This window comes from Toxorhynchites rutilus, chromosome 2, assembly GCF_029784135.1.
Source record: "Toxorhynchites rutilus septentrionalis strain SRP chromosome 2, ASM2978413v1, whole genome shotgun sequence".
Taxonomy (NCBI): Eukaryota; Metazoa; Arthropoda; class Insecta; order Diptera; family Culicidae; genus Toxorhynchites; species Toxorhynchites rutilus.
The window spans coordinates 299,715,134-299,735,571 of NC_073745.1; the positions used below are offsets into that span (position 1 = coordinate 299,715,134).

The following is a 20,438-nucleotide window of genomic DNA, read 5'->3' on the forward strand; positions in this document are numbered from 1 at the left end:
CTTCGTTCCCTCTCAGGCTAAGTCCCAAAAGGTCGATTTTCGGCCAAAATTTTTTTTCGGGATGACACCAGATCTCGACGTTCCATGCATTTTAAGTCATTTGTCATCGAAAAAAAAATTTCGATTTTCAAAATTTCCTGGAAGATTTTAGAGGAAAAAAAATCAAAACTTTGAGCGCTTTGAGGCACCCCTAAATCATGTCCGATCGAGCTGAAACTTTGCACAGATCATTTTTTTTGGGTCAATAAACAAAATGTACATCGTCCGATTTTGAAATTCGATGATGATTTTTTCCCATACATCCATAGCCACCCTCATGTATATCATTTGTTTAATATATATGCTAGAGCCAATATGAGCGAGCGAAACAGGAGACACATCTAAATGAAAGCATATGAAAGCTTTTCGTATAAACTGCCAAATACACGGCCCAGACAGAGAAAGATATATTCTCGTTCATGTTCTTCTTTATCCTTTTAGAAAACACTTTCCAACTTCATTTTATGATGAGGTGTAATATCATTACGCTTCTGTATAACAGCGCTGGCAGCTTAATGGATAGCGTGGTCGTGCGAAATAGCTTTGCATTCCAGCCGGCGTTGGTTCGATCTCAATTGACGTCGTATAGGTTTTTTGGCAAATGAAATCCCAAATGAAATGAGAAAAAAAAAACAGAAAGAGATGTCTGCTCGCATACATAAAAACCATTTTTAAGCTTTAAAAACAGCTCATTATTTGCGCATTTGACCCTCCAGCACACGAAACGGCATCATTTCTGTCAAAGACGAAATGTTTTCAGCCAACGCTAATTTGGGTGTAGTTGAAACTTCAAACCGGAAGCAGGAAACCAGTGCAAAACCAAAAGTATGAAAGCTGTAAGACACCATATTTCACGAAATTTTCACTGTTGGATAATGGATGAGACACTAACGTTAAAGCTGATTTCAATCAGTTCTCTGGTCTTAAATTTCACACTGCACTAGAAGTGACAAACGTGAAGTCTTGGGAAATAACAAGGAATAACAATTGAAGGTCAAAAAATGATGACACTTATCTAGACAGATTCATACGCTATCATTAATGAGATGGATGAGATGGATGAGATGGATGAGATTCATCTATTCGAATAAAATAAGTGAGATGGTGTAATCTGTGACCGCTTTCATGGTTTGGAAAAGCCTGAATAGTCTGTAGATTATTCTTCAGTTTTGGCAGCCCTGGTATCGGAGGCGGATTAGACGAATGACACTTAATGACGAAGGATTTCGCTAGATTAATTTTGGATACGCAGTATCTTTTTTTCACTTTCTGTAATAGTTCTTTACGGCTAGGCAAATTACTAACACTAGGTTTCAGAGTACAAAATCTGTGTGTTTATCGATGCGCTTTTTTTGTTTGTTTGTTGGTAAAGAAATAAATATCTTACGGTTATCATTGTTCTACACTATTAAACACTATTTACTGGAAGTCTTTTCGAGTGAGTGAGTACCTTGATGATTGATCCATTGTTTACTTGGAATGAGTGGTGGTTGATGATAGAAGTGAACGATTTTGATAAATGACCACACACAAACATACGCATTTGTCCGGTTTGGCGATTTTATGATACCTTCTCATACTGCAAAACCTAAAGTAAAACGGAACATAACTAATGAAGCATGCACAGAATGAGTTTTTTTTTGCTTTTTTTTCGCTCTCAAACTTTTGCTACAAAAGTTTAATGTGCACCTCCTATTGTTATTTCTGGACGTTATTTGCTACTGTATATATTTATTCTATCAGCTACGCTAAAATAATATAAACTTTTTGTCGATCTTTCCTAACAATCACAAATGTGCTGATTTTGCTTAAAACAATAATCTATAGCTGTTTAAAAACTGAAACTGATAATTTTGAACCGATTTTTTTTACTGCGAAATTAGCCTCTTTTTGTCTCTCTGGATAAAAAAAATGAACACAGAGTAGTTGTAGCCAGAGAAAAGAGAGGGATTAGACCTTTCGATGATTTTCAAAAGATTTACAAATAATTTGGCAACAACTCGAGAAAGGAATAACTACCCTGTCTAAGTATACACACGAATGGGAATTGTTTTCAAGATACACAACTGAGGTTTGTATTCCTCATTGCACATATTTTTACATTTCTCTCTAATGGAAAGTTTATTTCTCTGTAAGCGGAGTATGATGTACATCGAATTTTGGTTCTACAGTTTAACCCCCCTCACATGGTTCTGGTCTGCGGTTCGGAAAATCAAATCGTTATATATTTTGGCATTTCATATTTTGATATTGCTCATTGTTAAATATACAACAGAAGCAAAAGTTGGCTCTCGTCTGATTTGAATTTATTTGAAAAAATCACCTCGGAGAATTGCATTATATGATATAATTCTATGTTAACCATCATTAGAGAAGAATTGGGGAGATAATGAAGACTGACAGAACTTAGGTGCCAAAATGTCAAGCATGGATGGAATGTATCGCAATATAGATCAAATTTCTATTATATGACACCTTTAAATTATAGGTTGCAACGAAAAGTTTGTAGACGAAAAAACTTCCTATTCAAAGGTGGATGTCAAAAATAACTGACAAGTTGAAGCCAATAAAGAACAAAAGTTCCATGAGTGTGAAATCACGATGCTGGTAGAAAGATGGAAAAACTATTGAAAAAAAGTAGAGTTTTTAATTTCAATAACATAGTTCTACACTCAAAATGTAAATTGCGTCGTAACACCAAACCCAGGGCCCCTCAAAAGTTCCAATCCATTTTTTCTGCGACATCCTCATCACTCGTTCTACAAACCAAACGTCCAATCCAATCCAATCAGGCTCATATGTACCACCTACGACCGAACAAACAATAAAGCTCAAAAGTCATCTAATGGACTCAACGCTGGCTATTCAATCGAACAAGGTTACTCCAACAACTACTGCGATGTCGACCTCGTGGTCCAGAACTCCCCAAAGCCGACATTGCAAAGCAAAATAGATTCATTGGCAATCAATTCAGATGCGGAGAACACTCTCCAACTTCTACTATTTTATCCCAATAGGCGTTTGTCGGCAAATTCAGTTCACTGTAGTGACCAACGCCGGTGACAATAGTCCCATTTTACCTACCAAATCCGAGCATTCGTAACCTACAGAACGAGTACGAGTACGAGTACCAGCGGTCCATCCCTCGTCATAGAAGACGCGCACCATTAGACGTGGGATAGCCCCGAACTACAACCGGTGTGAAGCTGCCTTCACGAAGGCAATGGTGGTGGATCTTCTGCTTCTGCTCAATTGTTTTGTCTGCTTTGGTGCATACACTTCGATTTGATGGGTAGTGACTACTACCAGGTCATCATTCAAACTGACGATAAACCCTCAACACTCATAAGACCAAGGCGCCTCTATATATACCAGGTGAAACAATCATATGAAATGCACTTTCAGTCATATTGGAATTGCTGTCGGTATTGTTTACAAACAGCATCAGAACGCTGCCGTCGGCTCTCTACAAACTGATACGACGCTCATTCGAACGATGCCTACTATGTTCGCCTTTGCGAATTTATGTGAAAAATGAGGGAATATTTTGTAGAATTTCATTCTCATTTCCACTACTCTCGCATGTGAAAATGCAAAAATGGCGTATCCTAGCAATAACAAAACAAACAACCCCCGCTTCACAAACCGTAATAGCCTTCTTATTGAAGTGATGATGTTGCTTCACCTGTTACACATTGATATAAGCGCCTTGCATAAGACGACTACTACTGGCGATACAACTAAGCGGACTGGACAGGTTATTAAGCAAGTGTCAAAAAAATCTTGGGTCGTCTCAAGGTGTACCTAAGCCCAGCAACCATAATGTATTTCCAGTTTCCTTCAACTCAGCTCTAATTTACGAGGAGCTACTAATCACCATAGCAAATTGGTGTTTCCTCGAGGTGAGAACTGCCTTAAAATCGAAGAGGGTAGCCGATTACCCGCTAAACATTCGGACAAAATGAGAACATGGCTCGAAATGAATGCAGGGACAAAATACGTAGTCCAAAAAATAGCAGCTGGCGAGAATTCATCGAGGGCATTCAACGAAAACATCTCAATCAAGTTATGGCAGCGAGTGAATACCATCTTTAGAAAAAGGAAATCCCAGGAAATTACTCTGTCCAAGGCGATTGGTACTGTTTCTTGAATCACTCGTAGTCGCAAACGCTCTGGTCACCTCATAGAATTCGCCTAAAGAAACCAAGTTAGTAAAGACGCAATATAACGATACAAAATACCTGATCGTGAACTCTGCCTGTACCTTAACCAACTCATCAACTTCAGCGAGCTCTACCTGACACTTTCCGTCGCCATGGGCAACTTAGCGAGATCGGATGAGATGAAACATCCGTTCCTTCCAAAACTCACCCTAGCAGGTGTAATGCCCTCATAGTCCATGGTCTAGCACAATTGAAGAAACAGACAAAACCGGATGGTCACCGCCCGGTATCACTAATATCTCTAATCTCTTAGAGGTCATGGGGAAAAGAAAATAGTGAATCGAAGGCAGATCCAGCAACTTCTCGGAAACCATTTACTGGACTTCCGACAACACGTAGATGGTTCGTGCTTGAAATTGGCTTCCAAACGTTTTTTTGAACTAGCGTTCACGGTTTTTTTTTCAAAGTCTATCACGAGCAGCCCCAACTCGTTGCAGCACCAAGGGCAACAATTTCCGAATTGTCCTAAGTCATTCAGTTACTAGACATATACAGGACTTCGTAGATGGCGTTGACCAGCAGTCTGAGGGGAGGGGTATGCAAACCACAGCAAATAAATCTTAAGTCGGAAAGAAGATACCTTCAACTGCGAGTTGCTCGAGGTAGCTCGAGTCAAAATGAATATTTTCTCGTCAGAAGACGTTCAAGACTTCCGAGTGATTTCAAAAATTTTCGCTTTACGGATGATTCTGCAATAACCAGGGCTTATAATTTTGCAAACTAAGAAACGAAAATAATTTTTTACTAGTTCTTTTTAGTTCAGTCAGTCATTTTCGATTGATTTATTTCAGTTCATCTCTCCTTTTTCTATTTCAATTGGGAAAGCGGATTTCTTTTAGCAAATTTTTTTCCATAAAACTTTGATATTTTTTTATGAAAATTTCAATAATTTTCTACGTTTCATCCTTTTACCTAAATTTTGTAAGTTTTATATTAGGTGTACCGGTAACTTGATTATTATTCCAAGGAATCAAATTTCCAGACATTCGTTGGACAGCTACTGTCATTGCGCGCCTTTTTCAGTATATGTAAATAAGTTGAAACGTAAACAACATAGTTTTTTGCCACTTCGAGTATGTCGAATTACGTACCAACGAGAGTGTTTTTGCGGGGAGTGTTACTTCATTACTTCAATATGAAGAAAAAAGCTGCGGAAAGTCATCGCATTTTGGTGGAAGTTTACGCTCCAACTGAGCGAACGTGTCAGACGTGGTTTGCACAGTTTAAAAGTAGTAGTTTTGATTTGGAAGACGAAGAACGTTCCGGACCGCCAAAAAAGTTTGAAGATGAAGAATTGGAGGCTTTACTCGATCAAGATCCATCACAAACGCAACAAGAACTTGCAGATACACTTGGAGTAGCTCAGCAAACCATATCCGATCGTTTAAAAGCCATGGGAATGATCCGAAAGATAGGACATTGGGCGCTGTATGAATTGAAGCCACGAGACGTCGAACGCCGTTTTTTCACGTGCGAACAACTGCTCCAACGGCATAAAAGAAAGGGTTGTTTGCATCGAATCGTTACTGGCGATGAAAAGTGGGTCCATTACAACAATACTAAACGTCGGGCAACGTATAGATACACCGGCCATGCATCAACATCGACGGCCGCGCGAATTATTCACGGCCAGAAGGTTATACTGTCTATTTAATGGGACCAGCTAGGTGTTGTGTACTGTGAGCTGCTTAAACCGGATGAAACCATTACGGGAGACCTCTACCGACGATGCGTTTGAGCCGTGCACTGAAGGAAAAACGGCCACAATACGAGCAAAAGCACGATAAAGTTATTTTGCAGTACGACAATGCTCGGCCGCATGTCACGGAACCGGTCAGAACATATTTGGAAACGCTGGAATGGAAGGTCCTATCCTTCCCGCCGTATTCTCCAGACATTGCTCCGTCCGATTACTACCTTTTTCGATCGATGCAACATGGCCTGGTTGACCAGCACTTCTCCAATTTTGATGAAGTCAAAAATTGGATCGATTCGTGGTTAGCCGACGAACCGGCCTATTATTTCCGTGAATTGCCAGAAAGATGGGAGAAAGTTGTGACTAACGATGGGCAATACTTTGAAGATTAAATTTGTAACCATTTTTGCTGAATGAAGCATTACTTTTTGAGCAAACAAACGAAGGAACTTACCGGTACTCTTATTAGTTTTTGAGTTATAATTCTTCGTAAAAAAATAAAGAAAAATTTTTTGGCCCTTTTAAAAAAGTGTTCTAATTTATTTTAAAATATTTCAAGTATGCAAAGTTGCTTAAAAGACCCATGTGTTTACACCCACAACGTTTCGCTGCTATCTGCTGCCAACGGTCAGTCGAGTTGGCCGTTAAGTTCGTTATTGAGTGACTATATTTTTTTTGACAATTTTTTTCCGATTCAAGAGCAGTTAACAAATGCATTTTAGCATGAACTTTTATAAAAAAAAATACCTTAGAAACTATTGGTTGTATCAAAAAACTGTCTTTAGTTGTAGGAAACTAAAGTTTCTTATTGATTAAAAATATATTTGAATAGCTCATAAACTGCTTTGAATGCAAACTACGTATATCATGAAATTCCACAGATAAGGGTACTTGTTTGAAAATGCTTTTCAGTCATGATTGAACAGCGTTTGATACATGTCGCCGGCTGGCAGCTAATTTACTATAAACATTGTGCTCGTCCTGGCCAACCTCAATTTTAATTAAGCTATCGTGATGAACCTACGCACAAAATGTTTCGCCTCAGAATATGCACGAAGCAAGCATAGAATAGAGCTTGTTTTGACGGGCAAAGGCAAAGCAGATGATAAATAGGACGTACCGCCTCGGTTTCCATTAGGTGGAGTGTTTGTGTATGGTTGAATCGCTCGTGAGCAGAATCGCCTGTAGTGGCTGTAGTGGAAGTCTAGCAGAACAGACGCATGCTGACAATAAGGACACAAATCTCGTGTATTGTTCTCGCGGGAATATAAATAGAACATGAATCAACCATTTTCAGTTGCTAGTTGGAAGACCACCGAAACACTTCACTAAAAAAATGTTTTGAAAAATTCGATGCATTCTATAATAACATCCAAAACTTAATTCTCGGCCTTTTGAAAGGCCACTTGAAAAGCCTCGCGGCCGTCTGGTCGTTAGCTGGATGACCGATGAATCGTGGATGACTTATTGGTGATTTTTTTCCGATAGATCATTCTATTTTCGTGCATTCGAGCATTTTCTCCGGGTTACAAGTTACGTGAAAGTGTTTTTCAAGCCGGATGTTAAGTAAATATTTTCCAGCGGTACAAACTGTGTTCTTCGGTGGAAATCTGAAGGTTAAAAAAATCGGTCGTCACATAACCGATTCGGTTCGGGGTTTTTATTGCCGTTCTGCATAGTATAATTTGTAGATTATTTATTTGGGAAATGGTGTTTTTGGAAGCGTTGAAGATGCTAGTTTATTAACACGTCGAGCCCCGCGTCGGTCCCTAGCTTAGGAAAGCGATGACTAACTGGGACTGACAGTTACGAAATAAGAAAAAAAATATATGTTTTTTTTTCGGGTGTTTTACAAAATTTGACTATTTTCTAGTCGAATTGCTGACTATTTTCTATTTTTTCAATAAGTATCTTCGGGAGCTGGGACCGATACTGATGTTGTGCAAACGTTCTTGATGCGAGCTGAATGGAAAGCGCAGCAAGAACAACTCGGAGCTCAACGTTTTAAGAGGTACAGAAAAAAAACCCTGAATACTCAGAGAATCCCACTTGGATTAGTTCAGTGTCGTACCAAACAGCGAGCAATCAATAGGATAAGATGTTTATGCTGAAGTCAATTAAACAATACGATCAAATTGTGTTTTTTTGTTTTGTTTTGCGAATCGTTAGTGCCCCTCTTTCAGTGCATCGGTCTTTGTCAGTGCTACCAAAAAATTCTACTGAGGAGTTTGAACTGTTTTTCCAATCGTTCTACTGTCAGTGGCAGAGTTATGGAAAATTTATCAGGAATTTCAAAACACCTATTGTTATGGAAACCTTGTGAGAAGAGCGGATTTTCGTTAACTTTTCGGGATCAAAAATACATTCAGGTTTTTAACGCGTTTTGACGAGATTTCTTTTACACAAATTTTCGAATTAATGCGTTTTTTTCATTTGGATTTTTGAATTAACGCGATTACACTTCTAAGTGTTTAACCCATTACTGCCCAGGTGTAGGTTATGTTTACTTTGCGACTTTTGCGGGAAACTCGAATTTTGCAAGCTTCAATACACAACAAAACAACAAAAATGACACTGACACAAAAAACACTCTTAAATTGTCATGTGGTATCATTTAAAATGCGCTTAACACTTTAGTTTCATAAAAAACAGTTTTTCAAAAACGGGCATTTTTGCGTATTAAATTTCATACGCTGGGCACTAATGGGTTAAGGAGGAAAAACTTCGTGTAGAACATGGTACAACCAATTTAGGAGAATGCTTTCTTGGCATGGTTACCACATCAGTTGACCTGGAGTTTAAGGATATGGTGTGTTCAACGTGAGCTCGTCAGGCTTGCATTACGCCATCTACCTCCGCTAAACCTTCTACCGTTTTCAGATCGCTGCCATCAGCTCAGGCTGGATAATCTGGAGCGCCGCACAGTGGGCAAAAAAGGAGGCACAGAAGCAATGAATTCAGAGAATTTAAAAATCCTCAGAAATCTAATTGAGCATGGATTTTCGAATTGAAGGGGTTTTGTATCTCGAAAACGAATGATTTTAGTAAATTCTGTGTGTTCATTGTGCAATTTGGTTGGTTCAGATCAATCACGGAGAGCAACTACGAACTGTACAGTCTACCCAAGCTCAAGCTCAAGCTCGAAAACGAATGATTTTAGTAAGCTGATTAGCACCAGCTTTAGGATTTGAAATTACCACTAAAATCGTATTACTTCATTGATTTGTGTTAATGTGAAGAAAAATAACAATGGTTTTGTTTTATCATTTAAAATTTTTTTTTTCCTTTTTTTTTTCAAAGCAAAAATATGTTTTCTCAGTGTATGTTTTTATCAAGCTTTATTATATACTTTACACAAACCTTACAACTCATTCTTAGACAATTTTTCTATATAAACAGTAGGTTTCGAGCAATAATTTCTTAAATAAAGTTCATGCTAATACGCATATGCCCTTTGTCTAGAGAAAAAAAAAACTTCCCATCCATGAAAAATACTCAGCTTCCTAAGAGAAATGCTGGTGCAAAGATTCGCCGCGATTATGTTATTGCCATAACATACAAAGACTGGATAATTGCGCGACCTTAAGAACTGTCAAAAAATGGAATCAGATGGCCGCTCAGGTTGACCAATGAAGTGTTCGATATATGATGCAGGATTTTCTCCCAAGAAAGATCATATTGAACTTTAAATTTTTTTTTTGAAAATGCTACAAACCGCGAAATTTTTTGTCCCGAACTCAATTTAGATCAAGCTTTAGGTCATTATGCCCAACGCTTTGGTGGTCGTTAGATATTATATTTTTAATCCTTCTTCGAGAATATTCCAGTTATCTTTCCAGATTCAATACCTTCCCCTGTCTATGGTTGAAACTTGTGCCTTCCAAACACTGCTCGAAAACTTCTATCCATACTTTCCCAAGGTACACATTATTTAGGCAAATGCGCTGCGATGTTTAAATCCTCTGTAATACAATCAAGTAAAGTGAAGTTCGAGGATTGGGTATCCAAACTCAGTGAGACGTTTTGTTGTTCCTAGATGAGTCCTATACAACTAGAGCCACATAAATCCGCGAAACAGCAACCAGCAGAAATAGCAGAGGAGGTTAAATTCAGGCCACACATACAATTTCAATGTAAATTTTAATCCAATACTGAGTGAAGTAATTATATGGCAAAAATTATTTTGAAACTAAACACTTTGTCATTTAATCACAGACTCTACCATCAATGTAAGCGCACTTGAGAATGAATGGAATTCACCAGACCGAACCATATATATTAAAACCGCACTTCAGTGCAGCATTATTTCCGCGAATTCAATCGCATAGAAGAGTGTTCCATTTGCAGATTTTCTCTCTGCAAACAAATGGTTAGCCGGCTTGCCTGCCGGCAGGGTACAACAATCACCCAGTGAAGGCTGTTGATTGCAAACGCACAATTCACGCCCCATTTGCATGATTGAAACTTCTATAGAACCATTATCGATATGCCCACCTCTCATTAACAGAAAAAGGAACATTCTCATCGACTTCCCTTCGCGCCAATAGCGGCGAACGGTTCTTCCACCCGTTGATGTTTGTTGTGTGAAGCTCAGTGGATAGACAATAAATAACGGTGTGTACAAAACTACCTAGTAACTAATAATTTAAAAAAAAGTAACGCATCTCACCTCCACGAATCTCACTCACAAAAACATATACACAACTGGATGCTAAAATGTAGAAAATTTACAGTCATGAAACAACGGAACAAAAGCTACATATACTGATTTTTTGAGGGGTGCAATTCGCCTATTTGTGTGTATGCAACTGTTGTTGCACTCGAAAACTGAACCGATGCAAAGGACAAAACCAATAATCCAAAATGTAATCAATTCACAATTCACAATGCTTTGTTCTTGCAATGGGAGGATGATGAATGGAAAACAAGGTACTTTTGGGGTCATGTGGGGAGATGTGTATGTGTTTTAAAAGTACCAGCGATGAATGTAAAAAACTATTCATATAAACTAAACAACTAGAGCATAAACACACACACAACAACATTATCGATGCGATCGCGTTTTTTTTGCGTGGATGCAGGCGGGTGTGGTAGCAGTGGAGATGCAGGAGATGAAGCTGTTCACAGTACCTCGGTATCGTCGTCGTGGTCATCGTTCTGCAGCTGCTGCCGCCCGTTGGCCGAGTTGCGGTTGTGCTGTCGCCTCGGATCGAACGCATCCACCACGATCTGCTCGGTGCCCTTAATTTCCGCCCTGCAGAAAGGGCAACCCTGGAAAAAAAGAAATGCGAAATGCGGGGTTCAATCCTGATCAATGAAGGGGGCTTGCTTCGGGACTCACCTGTCCCTCTGAATCAACCTGCCACGCCGTAAGGCACGGCGTACAGAGCAAATGTCCGCAGGGTTCGATTCTGATGTCTTTGTCGTTCTCGGCACAGATCTTACACAGCTGGAACGTGCTCCCTGCGATATGGAAACATGTTTAGTTTAGGCATAGGCTTCAATAACACACGGTGCTTCTCACCCATTTCACAGTAGAGTTCGTACTGCTCTTGCGTCACCGTGATGTGATCCTCTAGCGGACTCTGCACGGCAAATGAGAGATCTGGATTGTGTGGTTTTCCGTCCGGGTACAGATAAAAACCTTCCCTGTGGATCAAAAGTATTGATTTATTGTGAAGAAATTCCCCAGAGCCGATGCGCGATCGCAACGCCTTACCTATGACCATCTAGTAAAGCTTGGCATAATGACTTATTTTGGGGAATCGTCTGGAGTATTTCGCCTTCCGCCGTAACATAACCTATCGCCCACTGGCCTAATCGCGTGCAGGATAATCTGTGAAGCAAAACTCGTATTTCATGCTAGACATCCCACAGCATTAAGCATAGATCAACTTACCTGAAAACATAACTACCAGCCTTATTGATATACTTTTGTAAGCGTGCCTTAACTTCGTCGTACGTTAGGAAGGCGACGTAGCCCGGATGCGTCACCGCTAGGATTTGCCAGTTTCTGAGTAGCGTATTCCAGGGTTGAAACAGCCTGCAAATAATGTGGTCATAAGCATGGGTTTAGTTATTGCTTTACAACTGAGACTTCTTGGATTTGCTCACTGTAAGGAGAACAGTGTAGAATTGGTTTCGTCTTGAATTACATATCGCGTAAAATCGTGGCGTCGATGATAATTCGATACTGATGGGCACCATTGACTTTGGATTTGATAATGAAGAATACGAAATATATGACATGAGGTAGTGGACATTTCACCATATCAAAGAAATCACTTTGATGAAAGCTGCGTTATAAAATTATTTGTGTACGAATGCCGCAATCGATAGTCGATTCCATTTTGCGCTGGGTATTTCATCGGAGGACTAGATTCCTCCTTTGAGCATTAACCCTGTTAGTACCGGTGAAAAGAACGTGCCTATGCGAAAAATACCGGGCCGAATCGGCGAATTTGCAGAGGATTGCGAAAATGCTTGTAAAAACGGAAGTAGAAGTGATATTTACAAAATATAAAAAGCAGCATATTCGGAATTAAGGGGAGAATAAACGATACGAATTGTGTTTCACTATTTGTTGAAAATCATAAGAATAACATGAACATAAGTCAACAAAAATCGTACAAAAGTGATTTCTCTTCGTTACTGAGACGGTGAAATCGTTCGGATTCCTCAAGGCAAACTCGTTTTTTTTTGAGTGAGCTTTTAGCTGAAATATACAATTTTGACGTAGGACTACGTCTAACCGGAAGATATAGGGGGTAAAATGAAAATCTAGGCACTAAACAAGTAGGAAAAAATGCAAGATTTGGAACGCTTATAACTCGAGCATTTCTCAATAGATCGCAAAGGTTTTTGCATAGGAAATATATCTACGCATCTATCATAACGAATAACATTTCATTTTTCTTGAGATAAATAATTGAATAATTGTGAAATATCAAGCATTGTCCAAATGCACTATGTGTCCATTTTTGATTAGTCCATTTTGTGCTCCTCAAATCGTACCGACCAAAACGGGCAACCAGAGAAGCAGCGAAATACAATGAAGCACGATTGGAAAGGAAAAAGAAAAAAATGAACGAAACATTGGTCGCAGTCTCACACATGCGTAATTCTCGAGCCAGTCAGTTTAAAAATCCCCGCTCCGCTGCCGTAACGATCATTCTCAACGAAACCGTACACCACATCGTTTCGCATCGCATCAAATCAACAAACCAACACAAGCAGCCATGTGTGGACATGACAAAGGGGGAAAAGTGAAGGGAAAGGCAAAATCCCGCTCGAACTGTATTGGTCTGCAATTCCCTGTAGGTGTATTCGCCAATTGCTCCGCAAGGGTAGCTAGGCCGAGCGCGTTAGTATCAGTGCACCAGTCGGCGTTATATAGTTTCGGCCGCCGAAGTGATCGAGTTAGCTGGCAAAGCTTCTCGCGACGATAAGAAAATCCGCATTCAGAACAGAACACATTCGGTTCGGTGGACATCAAGACAACAACAGGCAGTTGCGGCGTGTGGCGAATGGTAAACGCAATCGCAAAAAGGCAGCAGGTAGCAGAAGAAAAAAGTTTGTTCTTTATACAAACTGCTTTGGTGGCAAATCCAGAACAAGGCGGCGTCGAGGGCGTTCGAAATGGTTTTTTTTTTTCAAAACCACGAGTACTAAGTTTTCTAAATTCGAACCATTCCATAAAATACGGCGCTTTTCAGGGCCATTAAACTTTCCAAAAAAGAGTTTACGAAATACAGTTCAATGCTTTTTAAAACAATATCCAAAATAATAATAAAACACAAATTGATTTTTTCATAATTTGTTTACCAGGATATGATGAGTTTGAGAATTTGGCAGTTGTTCTGAGTTTATTGATGGTTTGGTGACTTTCCCGATTATTCAATTTTCACAAATTCTTAAATTGCTTCTAGATTGAGAGTACAGTAATTTACATTTAGCTAATTGGACGGACCTGTAATGCGACATATTTAATTGGACATTCTAGTAAACATAGAGTTCGGGGTCCAAATTATGACCCCACATTGAAAGTCGACACTGTACCACTGTATTCGCAAATGTTCAATTACAGGTTAAAATCGCCTCCAATCCGACACTAAGTGGTGCTTCGGCACGTCGCATTAAATGTAATTTTCTGTACAACATGTGACAAGCTGGATGGGAAGAAATTTTCCAATTGTGAAAGCTGTGGCGAGTGGCAAACGCAATCGCTAAACAGGAAGGTTTCGCCGAACAAGATGGGGATATCGAGTGATAACAAAAACACAACACCAACCACCAACATGTTCATAAAGAGTAAACAGTAAACTAATCAATTTTTCAGGTAGATATAAATATATAAATAATATAACAAAGCTGTATTCTTCTGCACGATTGTTTTGGAGAATGATATGATATGCGCACATACCCCCACCCGTATTACTCGAAGTTCCTTCAACCTTACCATCATCTAGCATGCCTGACCACTTAGTTAACTACCGCTGAATATTGACAATCGGAACACCCTGCTTCATGTGGATTCCCCGGATGTAGAAGCCTGTGATGGTTTTCTTGGCAACCATCAGATCCGCACACTGAAGCTTTACACGGCCATTTACCGTGTGCATATAAGCATCTTTTACACAAGTGTGCTTCCTTAATTATTTTCCAACGATCTGTTAGGTTCTTCTCTTTGGAGATAAAACATTCCTTTGGTTTATGCCCAGGGGAGTGACATACTACACATACACGTAACAGGGGTACTGTTGATGCTTGAGATTTATTAAGTTTGCACTATTGATGTTGTGTTTTTCGGACCATTCTCGGTTGCTCTCGGACTCGACTGTACTCACAAATGCCCTTCCCCTCTGTTGCTCTGATTTGTTAGTTTTAGAAGATCCAATACTGACGCCGCTAGCAGCGGTGATGATGAAATTCATGTAGTTTGCAAAGGTGCATAAATCTTCTACTAGTACGGATTGCTTGTGCATTGCCCATCCTAATTTGATGTTGGCTGGTAACTTGTCCACGAGTTCTTGGAGAAGTATAGGATTAGCCAAATGCTGTTCTTGGCCGGCGGATACCAAATGTGCACAAAGGTTGCGTACTACCAAACCAAAACGGTCTCGAGCTTCTCCGGTTTGGGTGCAGGTGTGGTTCGAATATCATTCAGTAGTGTACCAATTATGGCGTCTGGCCGTCCATACAGCATGCGTAGAGTTGAAACGATCTCTCCTACGTTCGATGGGTGCAATAAAAAACTGCTGACCGCTTTTCTTGCTTCACCCTTCAAGCAACGCTGCAGCCTTAGGAGATTTTCAGCGTTCGTGTACCCACACATTTGTGACGAAGTCTCAAAACTACTCCAGAACAATGGTCACTCTGCCGGATTTCCCCCAAATGATGGAAGATCTTTTGGAATCACTTAACGGGGAGCTAATTGTAGGGCAGTTGGTCCTCTGGATGCCTCTGATGATTGTTGCTGCCCTGAAAAGTCCATTAGGGGATTGATGGTTACCCCAGGATGGTTTATCTTGGAACCGGATGGTACTGGTTGCGAAACAGATACAACAGGCTGATTGAAGTCGTTATTCTGATATCCTGGAATTCTATTTTGTTCACAATTCGCTTTCGTATATACCGCATGCAAGTGATTTGAAAAACGTTCATTCTGTGCCAAATATGATGGCGGTATAAATTTGTTGAGAGATTCCTATGTAGTTGTAACATAATTAGGATTTGCTTCTCGCAGATCCTGAACCGTCGCTGATGGAATATACTGAACTACTACCTGATTGGCCAACGTATTTTGTTTATTGAACACATCCTGGCTAATGATCGAAGCTGATGTGTGCATACCCGAGATAATTGGATGTGTCGTTTGCACAACACTAGTTGCTGAGAGACATCCCTTCAGCGATCTACTGGTTGGCGTTGAGTGGTGCTGTGGTTAGGGCCTGAATAACTGCTGTACAATCGAGGAAGCTGTAGTGGTTAGTACGGGTTCAACATGCACCGGTATAGTATATAATGATAGCGTAGATGGATGTGATACAGCTGCATGTGGAGTTAACGTTGCTTGTTGTGGTTGAAACGGAATTGATGGTAGCGTTACAGGATATTGGAAGTTCGATGGAACCTGGATGTTTTGTGGCAATAATGTTAACGGCAACGGGGTTGATGTCGTTGGTGAAATGACGAACATACTGTAGGTATTCGTTGTGGTTGGTGGATCATCTCAAATGGCGTTGTTATCGGTCTACCTTGGGTCCATTGCATCACGGTAGCTGATATTGGTGGCGCTGACAGCGGATGCTGGCTGGAATAATGTGGTTGTACAGACATTTGTTGCGATGTTGCAGATGCCAAGAACTTCACCTGTGAAACCAGAGAGTCACACTAGCTTTAGATTTTTGTTGCACTGTGCTGCTTTGATCCGCTGCGGTGGTCATCGCTGTGGGTATTTGGATTGAACGCGTTGATACCTTCGTCTGCAACGTGAGCCCAGTGGAAATATATCCAGTATTGGCGTTCAGGGTCACTTGGGGGTTCTGGTTCATCCAATGTTGAGCCCTATCTTGACTGCCGTTCCTGCGGCTGCGAACACTACCTGCATCATCTTTTTCATCCAGCTGATTTTGAAGAAGATTATACTTCTCCTTAATGAATTCTTTCTCCAAAGCAAACTTCGCTGTGATAGTTTTATCCCTCCGTTCTTTCTCCATACGTAATGTCATTTCCTGCATCTCCCTGTCCTGCGTTTCTTTTTCTTTTTGCACCCGTTCCTGTAGTTGCTTTTCCTCTAGCAAATGCTGCATTTCTAGCTGCAATCGGGCCTCGCGAGTACTAGCGGATGTTGTAGCTACCGAACCGGAGTGTGGAGCAGTACACGCCTTGCACACGAAACTTCGGTCATCGTTTTCGATGCTTTCGTTGACACCGACACATGTGAAATGGTACTAATGTATACATGCCTCGCATTGGACCATTTTTCGATCGGCATCATCCGGTAGATTGCAAATAATACGCTGTTGCTTAGATGATTCAGCCAAATCTGCGAGGTTAGTTTGCGACATGATTATGTGCTACTAACGATGTGCTTCCGCGTTTAGAAATAAATTCTAAAAGTTTGTTACTGAGACGGAGAAATCGTTCGGATTCCTCAAGGCAAACTCGTTTTTTTTAGTGAGCTTTTAGCTGAAATATACAATTTTATTTTCAATTATTTTCATAAATTTTTAACCATAACCATTATCTCTTACAATTTATATCCCTTTGTTTGTAGAGCCGTCTACATGTAACAAATTTCCTTCGTGTATATGTATCAATATCTATTGATACTGTATAGAACGAATAGGAAAAATCGAAAATATCAAAATATATAAATAATATAACAAAGCTGTATTCTTCTGTACGATTGTTTTGGAGAATGACATGAGATACGTCATTGGGCTGCGGACGACAGTTAAGCGTTGATGTGCACTAGAAGCGTTTGACTAAAAGCGTTTAAAGTTAACGAGGGGCTTTGTATCGTTGCGCACACTCTTCTTCAAATGGTCATTTCACATAAAAAAGTCATCATTTGGTCATAACCTCATAATAGGGTGGCAGCGAAAATGGTCATGTAAATTTTCAAAAACCGACCATGTACATTTTGTTTATTGGCCCAAAAAATGATCTGTGCAAAGTTTCAGCTCAATCGGACATGATTTAGGGGTGCCTCAAAGCTCTCAAAGTTTTGATTTTTTCATCCTCGTATGAGTTGAGTGAGTTGAGTTAATTGAGTAAGTTAGTGAGTATTACTTTTTCATTACTTTGAAAAAAAGCACGCAACATGCTATTTTTCTTATTGTAGAAAGTATTCATATGCAGGTCGGACTCGATTATATACAATTTTGGACTTGATTATATACAGTTTGAAAAAAAAAAATTTTGGCATTTCAAATATGACTTATTTAAAAAAAAATGTAACCTTTCAATGTTAAGGTGAGATTTGAGTGGCTATTATATGTACAGTGAGGTAAAAATCGTGATTTTTGAAGATTTTGCTTGGTTTTTCACCAGGAATTGTTTATATCGTTATTGCAGCGAAATTAAGAAAGATAGAAGTTGGGTGTCAAAGAACAAATTGTAGAGCGGTTAGAGAGCTTTAATTTAATTGATAGAAACAATCTAGTCGAATCTATGAACTTTCAGATGAAATTAATAATAACACATTAAAAATTGCTAATTTTTAAGTTTTCTCTTCCAAAATGTTGTTTTAATCCACTAATTTTGTGTATTTTGTTTTGTAAATGTACTAAATTTTCCCATTTCAAATGGGAGTAACAGGATCGTCTTCCGTAGCGTACTTTTTAATGTAGAGGCAGTTTAATGCAACAGAGTCCGAGACAAAAAAAAAAGTTCAATAACTCTGTCAGTCTTGAAATTCGAACATATGCGTACAACGATTTTTTTCATCAAATATGATCGCTCATCACCTCAGAGATTCTGGATATATTATTTTTTTCATGTGAAGAAGGCGTTCTCTGATTTGAGGGGATGAATAAAAAAATTAAATTTTTCTTTGATATTCAAAAAACGAAAAATATGTGCATAAAAAACGAATAAAAAAATAATTTTTGGACTCGGATTTGATTACATACAGTGAACAGAAATCGGAGACTGTATATGATCGAGTCCGTCCAGTATTATTTCAAAGAACCTGATCGCAATCAAAAATAAATCTAGAAATATCCTCTAATAATGAAACATGTGTACACCTAAAGTGAGTAGTACATTCAGGTGTATGTTTCATGCTGATAATGTACTGTGTTAATTTTTTTTGTGAACCTGGTTTACACTAACTTCGTTGCAGTTTTCAAGTTTTTCAAGAATTAGATTCTTGAATTTGGATCAGCCATTATGATTTTTTTCTCTCCACTCAAATTGGTTATATTACAATAAGAAAATAAATTGTTGGCAGCGCAAACGCAAAAACAGTATCAAACACTCACCTTGTAAACACATCAAATTCAAAATTTGATATATAATCATTGCACGTTAAATCTATGGTGGTTTTTAGTGCCATCGCTTCCAGCCCAGAGGAGATCGGATGCACCTGAGACAGCTCCTGCCGGAACAACTTCCAAGGAACCAGCGTACTATAACGAACGAGAAGAAAAAATAAAACATACAGGATTAGCTTTGTTTCTGAATATGGTTTTGCTTTGTTCTGATGAGGAGAAGTGCAGGATAAAATATTCATCAACCGACCGGATAAAGCGGCTGAATCACCGCAACACATTTCGAACATAACTTTTCTTGTTTTTGCTTCGAGCAAAACACTTCCAACCAAAGAAGTGAACGTTCCCCGCAGCACTCACAAGAAAATAGTGATTTGATGTTTTTTTTTCTTACTGTCCCTGTTTTTTGTTACATTCATTGCTCAAACGAAAGCGAACTCGAGAGTCAACAGATTTTCTGATATGAGAGAAAGCATATCATAGCATTTTTCAAAGACATATACAAACACACATTTTCATCTGTTAACGGAAAAGTTTCGCCCTCCGAATCATTTGTGACGGGCGGAAAGCTCTTTTATGCTTGTGTCCATTTTCCCCAGCCGCTGCTCTTTCGAATAAGTGTAAATCGGCACAATGAAAAAAAAAACTTCAAGCCGTTGTCGTAAGATAAGCAGAAGGAGGGTTGGGGGAGGATGCTTTTTCCATGTGAGAATGCGTTTTTTCTGTCTGAAAGTGTACCATTCAATGTGGAGCCACCACTTCTAGCAGTGGAGAGTACAACTTTGAAAAAATAATTACTATTCTAAAACAAATGGCCTGTCGACTGATGTGTGCCGAGTGAGAGTGGAGAAAGTTTCATAGAACATTACAGTGGGGCTTACAGCAATTTTTCTTTGCATTAAGCTTAATCATTGTCTTTGAAGAGAAAGTTTGCAAATAATTTTCAAAAAATCAGACATTTAGTTTGGAATTAAAATATACAACATACATTGACGGCGTTTCTTCAACACAGCAGAAGAAACGTGTGGCGGTTATTCAAATTCACCTGGAAAGTGTATTCCACAGTTTGATTGCAGTTTACATCGGATTTTCTGTACATAATCCCACTCCTTTAAATCCTCTTAAGCTACAGTAAACACATCCATACCAAGAGCTGTGAATATCAAGCAGAATGGATACCTAACCCCGGATAGTCCGCGCTCGCAGATAATAACATAGAAAAAGTAAAGGAAAAACATATCACCACTTATAGAGGGTTAAGGTTAGCGTCTACCCTTTCATGTAGAATGAACGAAAAAAAACCATGCGGAGAAAAGGTGGGATAAATGTTACAAGCACACTGTCTAGCGTTTTCTCGCTCTCCAATTTCCCTTCTGTCAGTTAGGGGTGAGAAAGGTGAAAAGCAATTATTTTTAATTTACTTCTCACCGTCGCCGTAATGAACAGCTCATTCTCTAACACTTTTTTCGTTTTATTCACCTG

The 20,438-nt window shown here is 39.3% G+C and overlaps 1 protein-coding gene across 3 annotated transcripts in view; it reads right to left on the reverse strand.

The window, feature by feature from the left end:
* LOC129768563 (E3 ubiquitin-protein ligase CBL) overlaps positions 1 to 20,438 on the reverse strand; it is a 220,672-nt gene that overhangs the window by 14,815 nt on the left and 185,419 nt on the right. For all 3 annotated transcript variants that reach the window (XM_055770294.1, XM_055770295.1, XM_055770293.1), the window contains 6 exons: positions 18,948 to 19,094; positions 11,858 to 12,001; positions 11,678 to 11,794; positions 11,483 to 11,607; positions 11,300 to 11,421; positions 11,089 to 11,229 (listed from right to left, as the gene is read on the reverse strand). In XM_055770294.1, the coding sequence (XP_055626269.1) occupies positions 11,089 to 11,229; positions 11,300 to 11,421; positions 11,483 to 11,607; positions 11,678 to 11,794; positions 11,858 to 12,001; positions 18,948 to 19,094 (796 nt within the window). The remainder of the gene's footprint in view (positions 1 to 11,088; positions 11,230 to 11,299; positions 11,422 to 11,482; positions 11,608 to 11,677; positions 11,795 to 11,857; positions 12,002 to 18,947; positions 19,095 to 20,438) is intronic.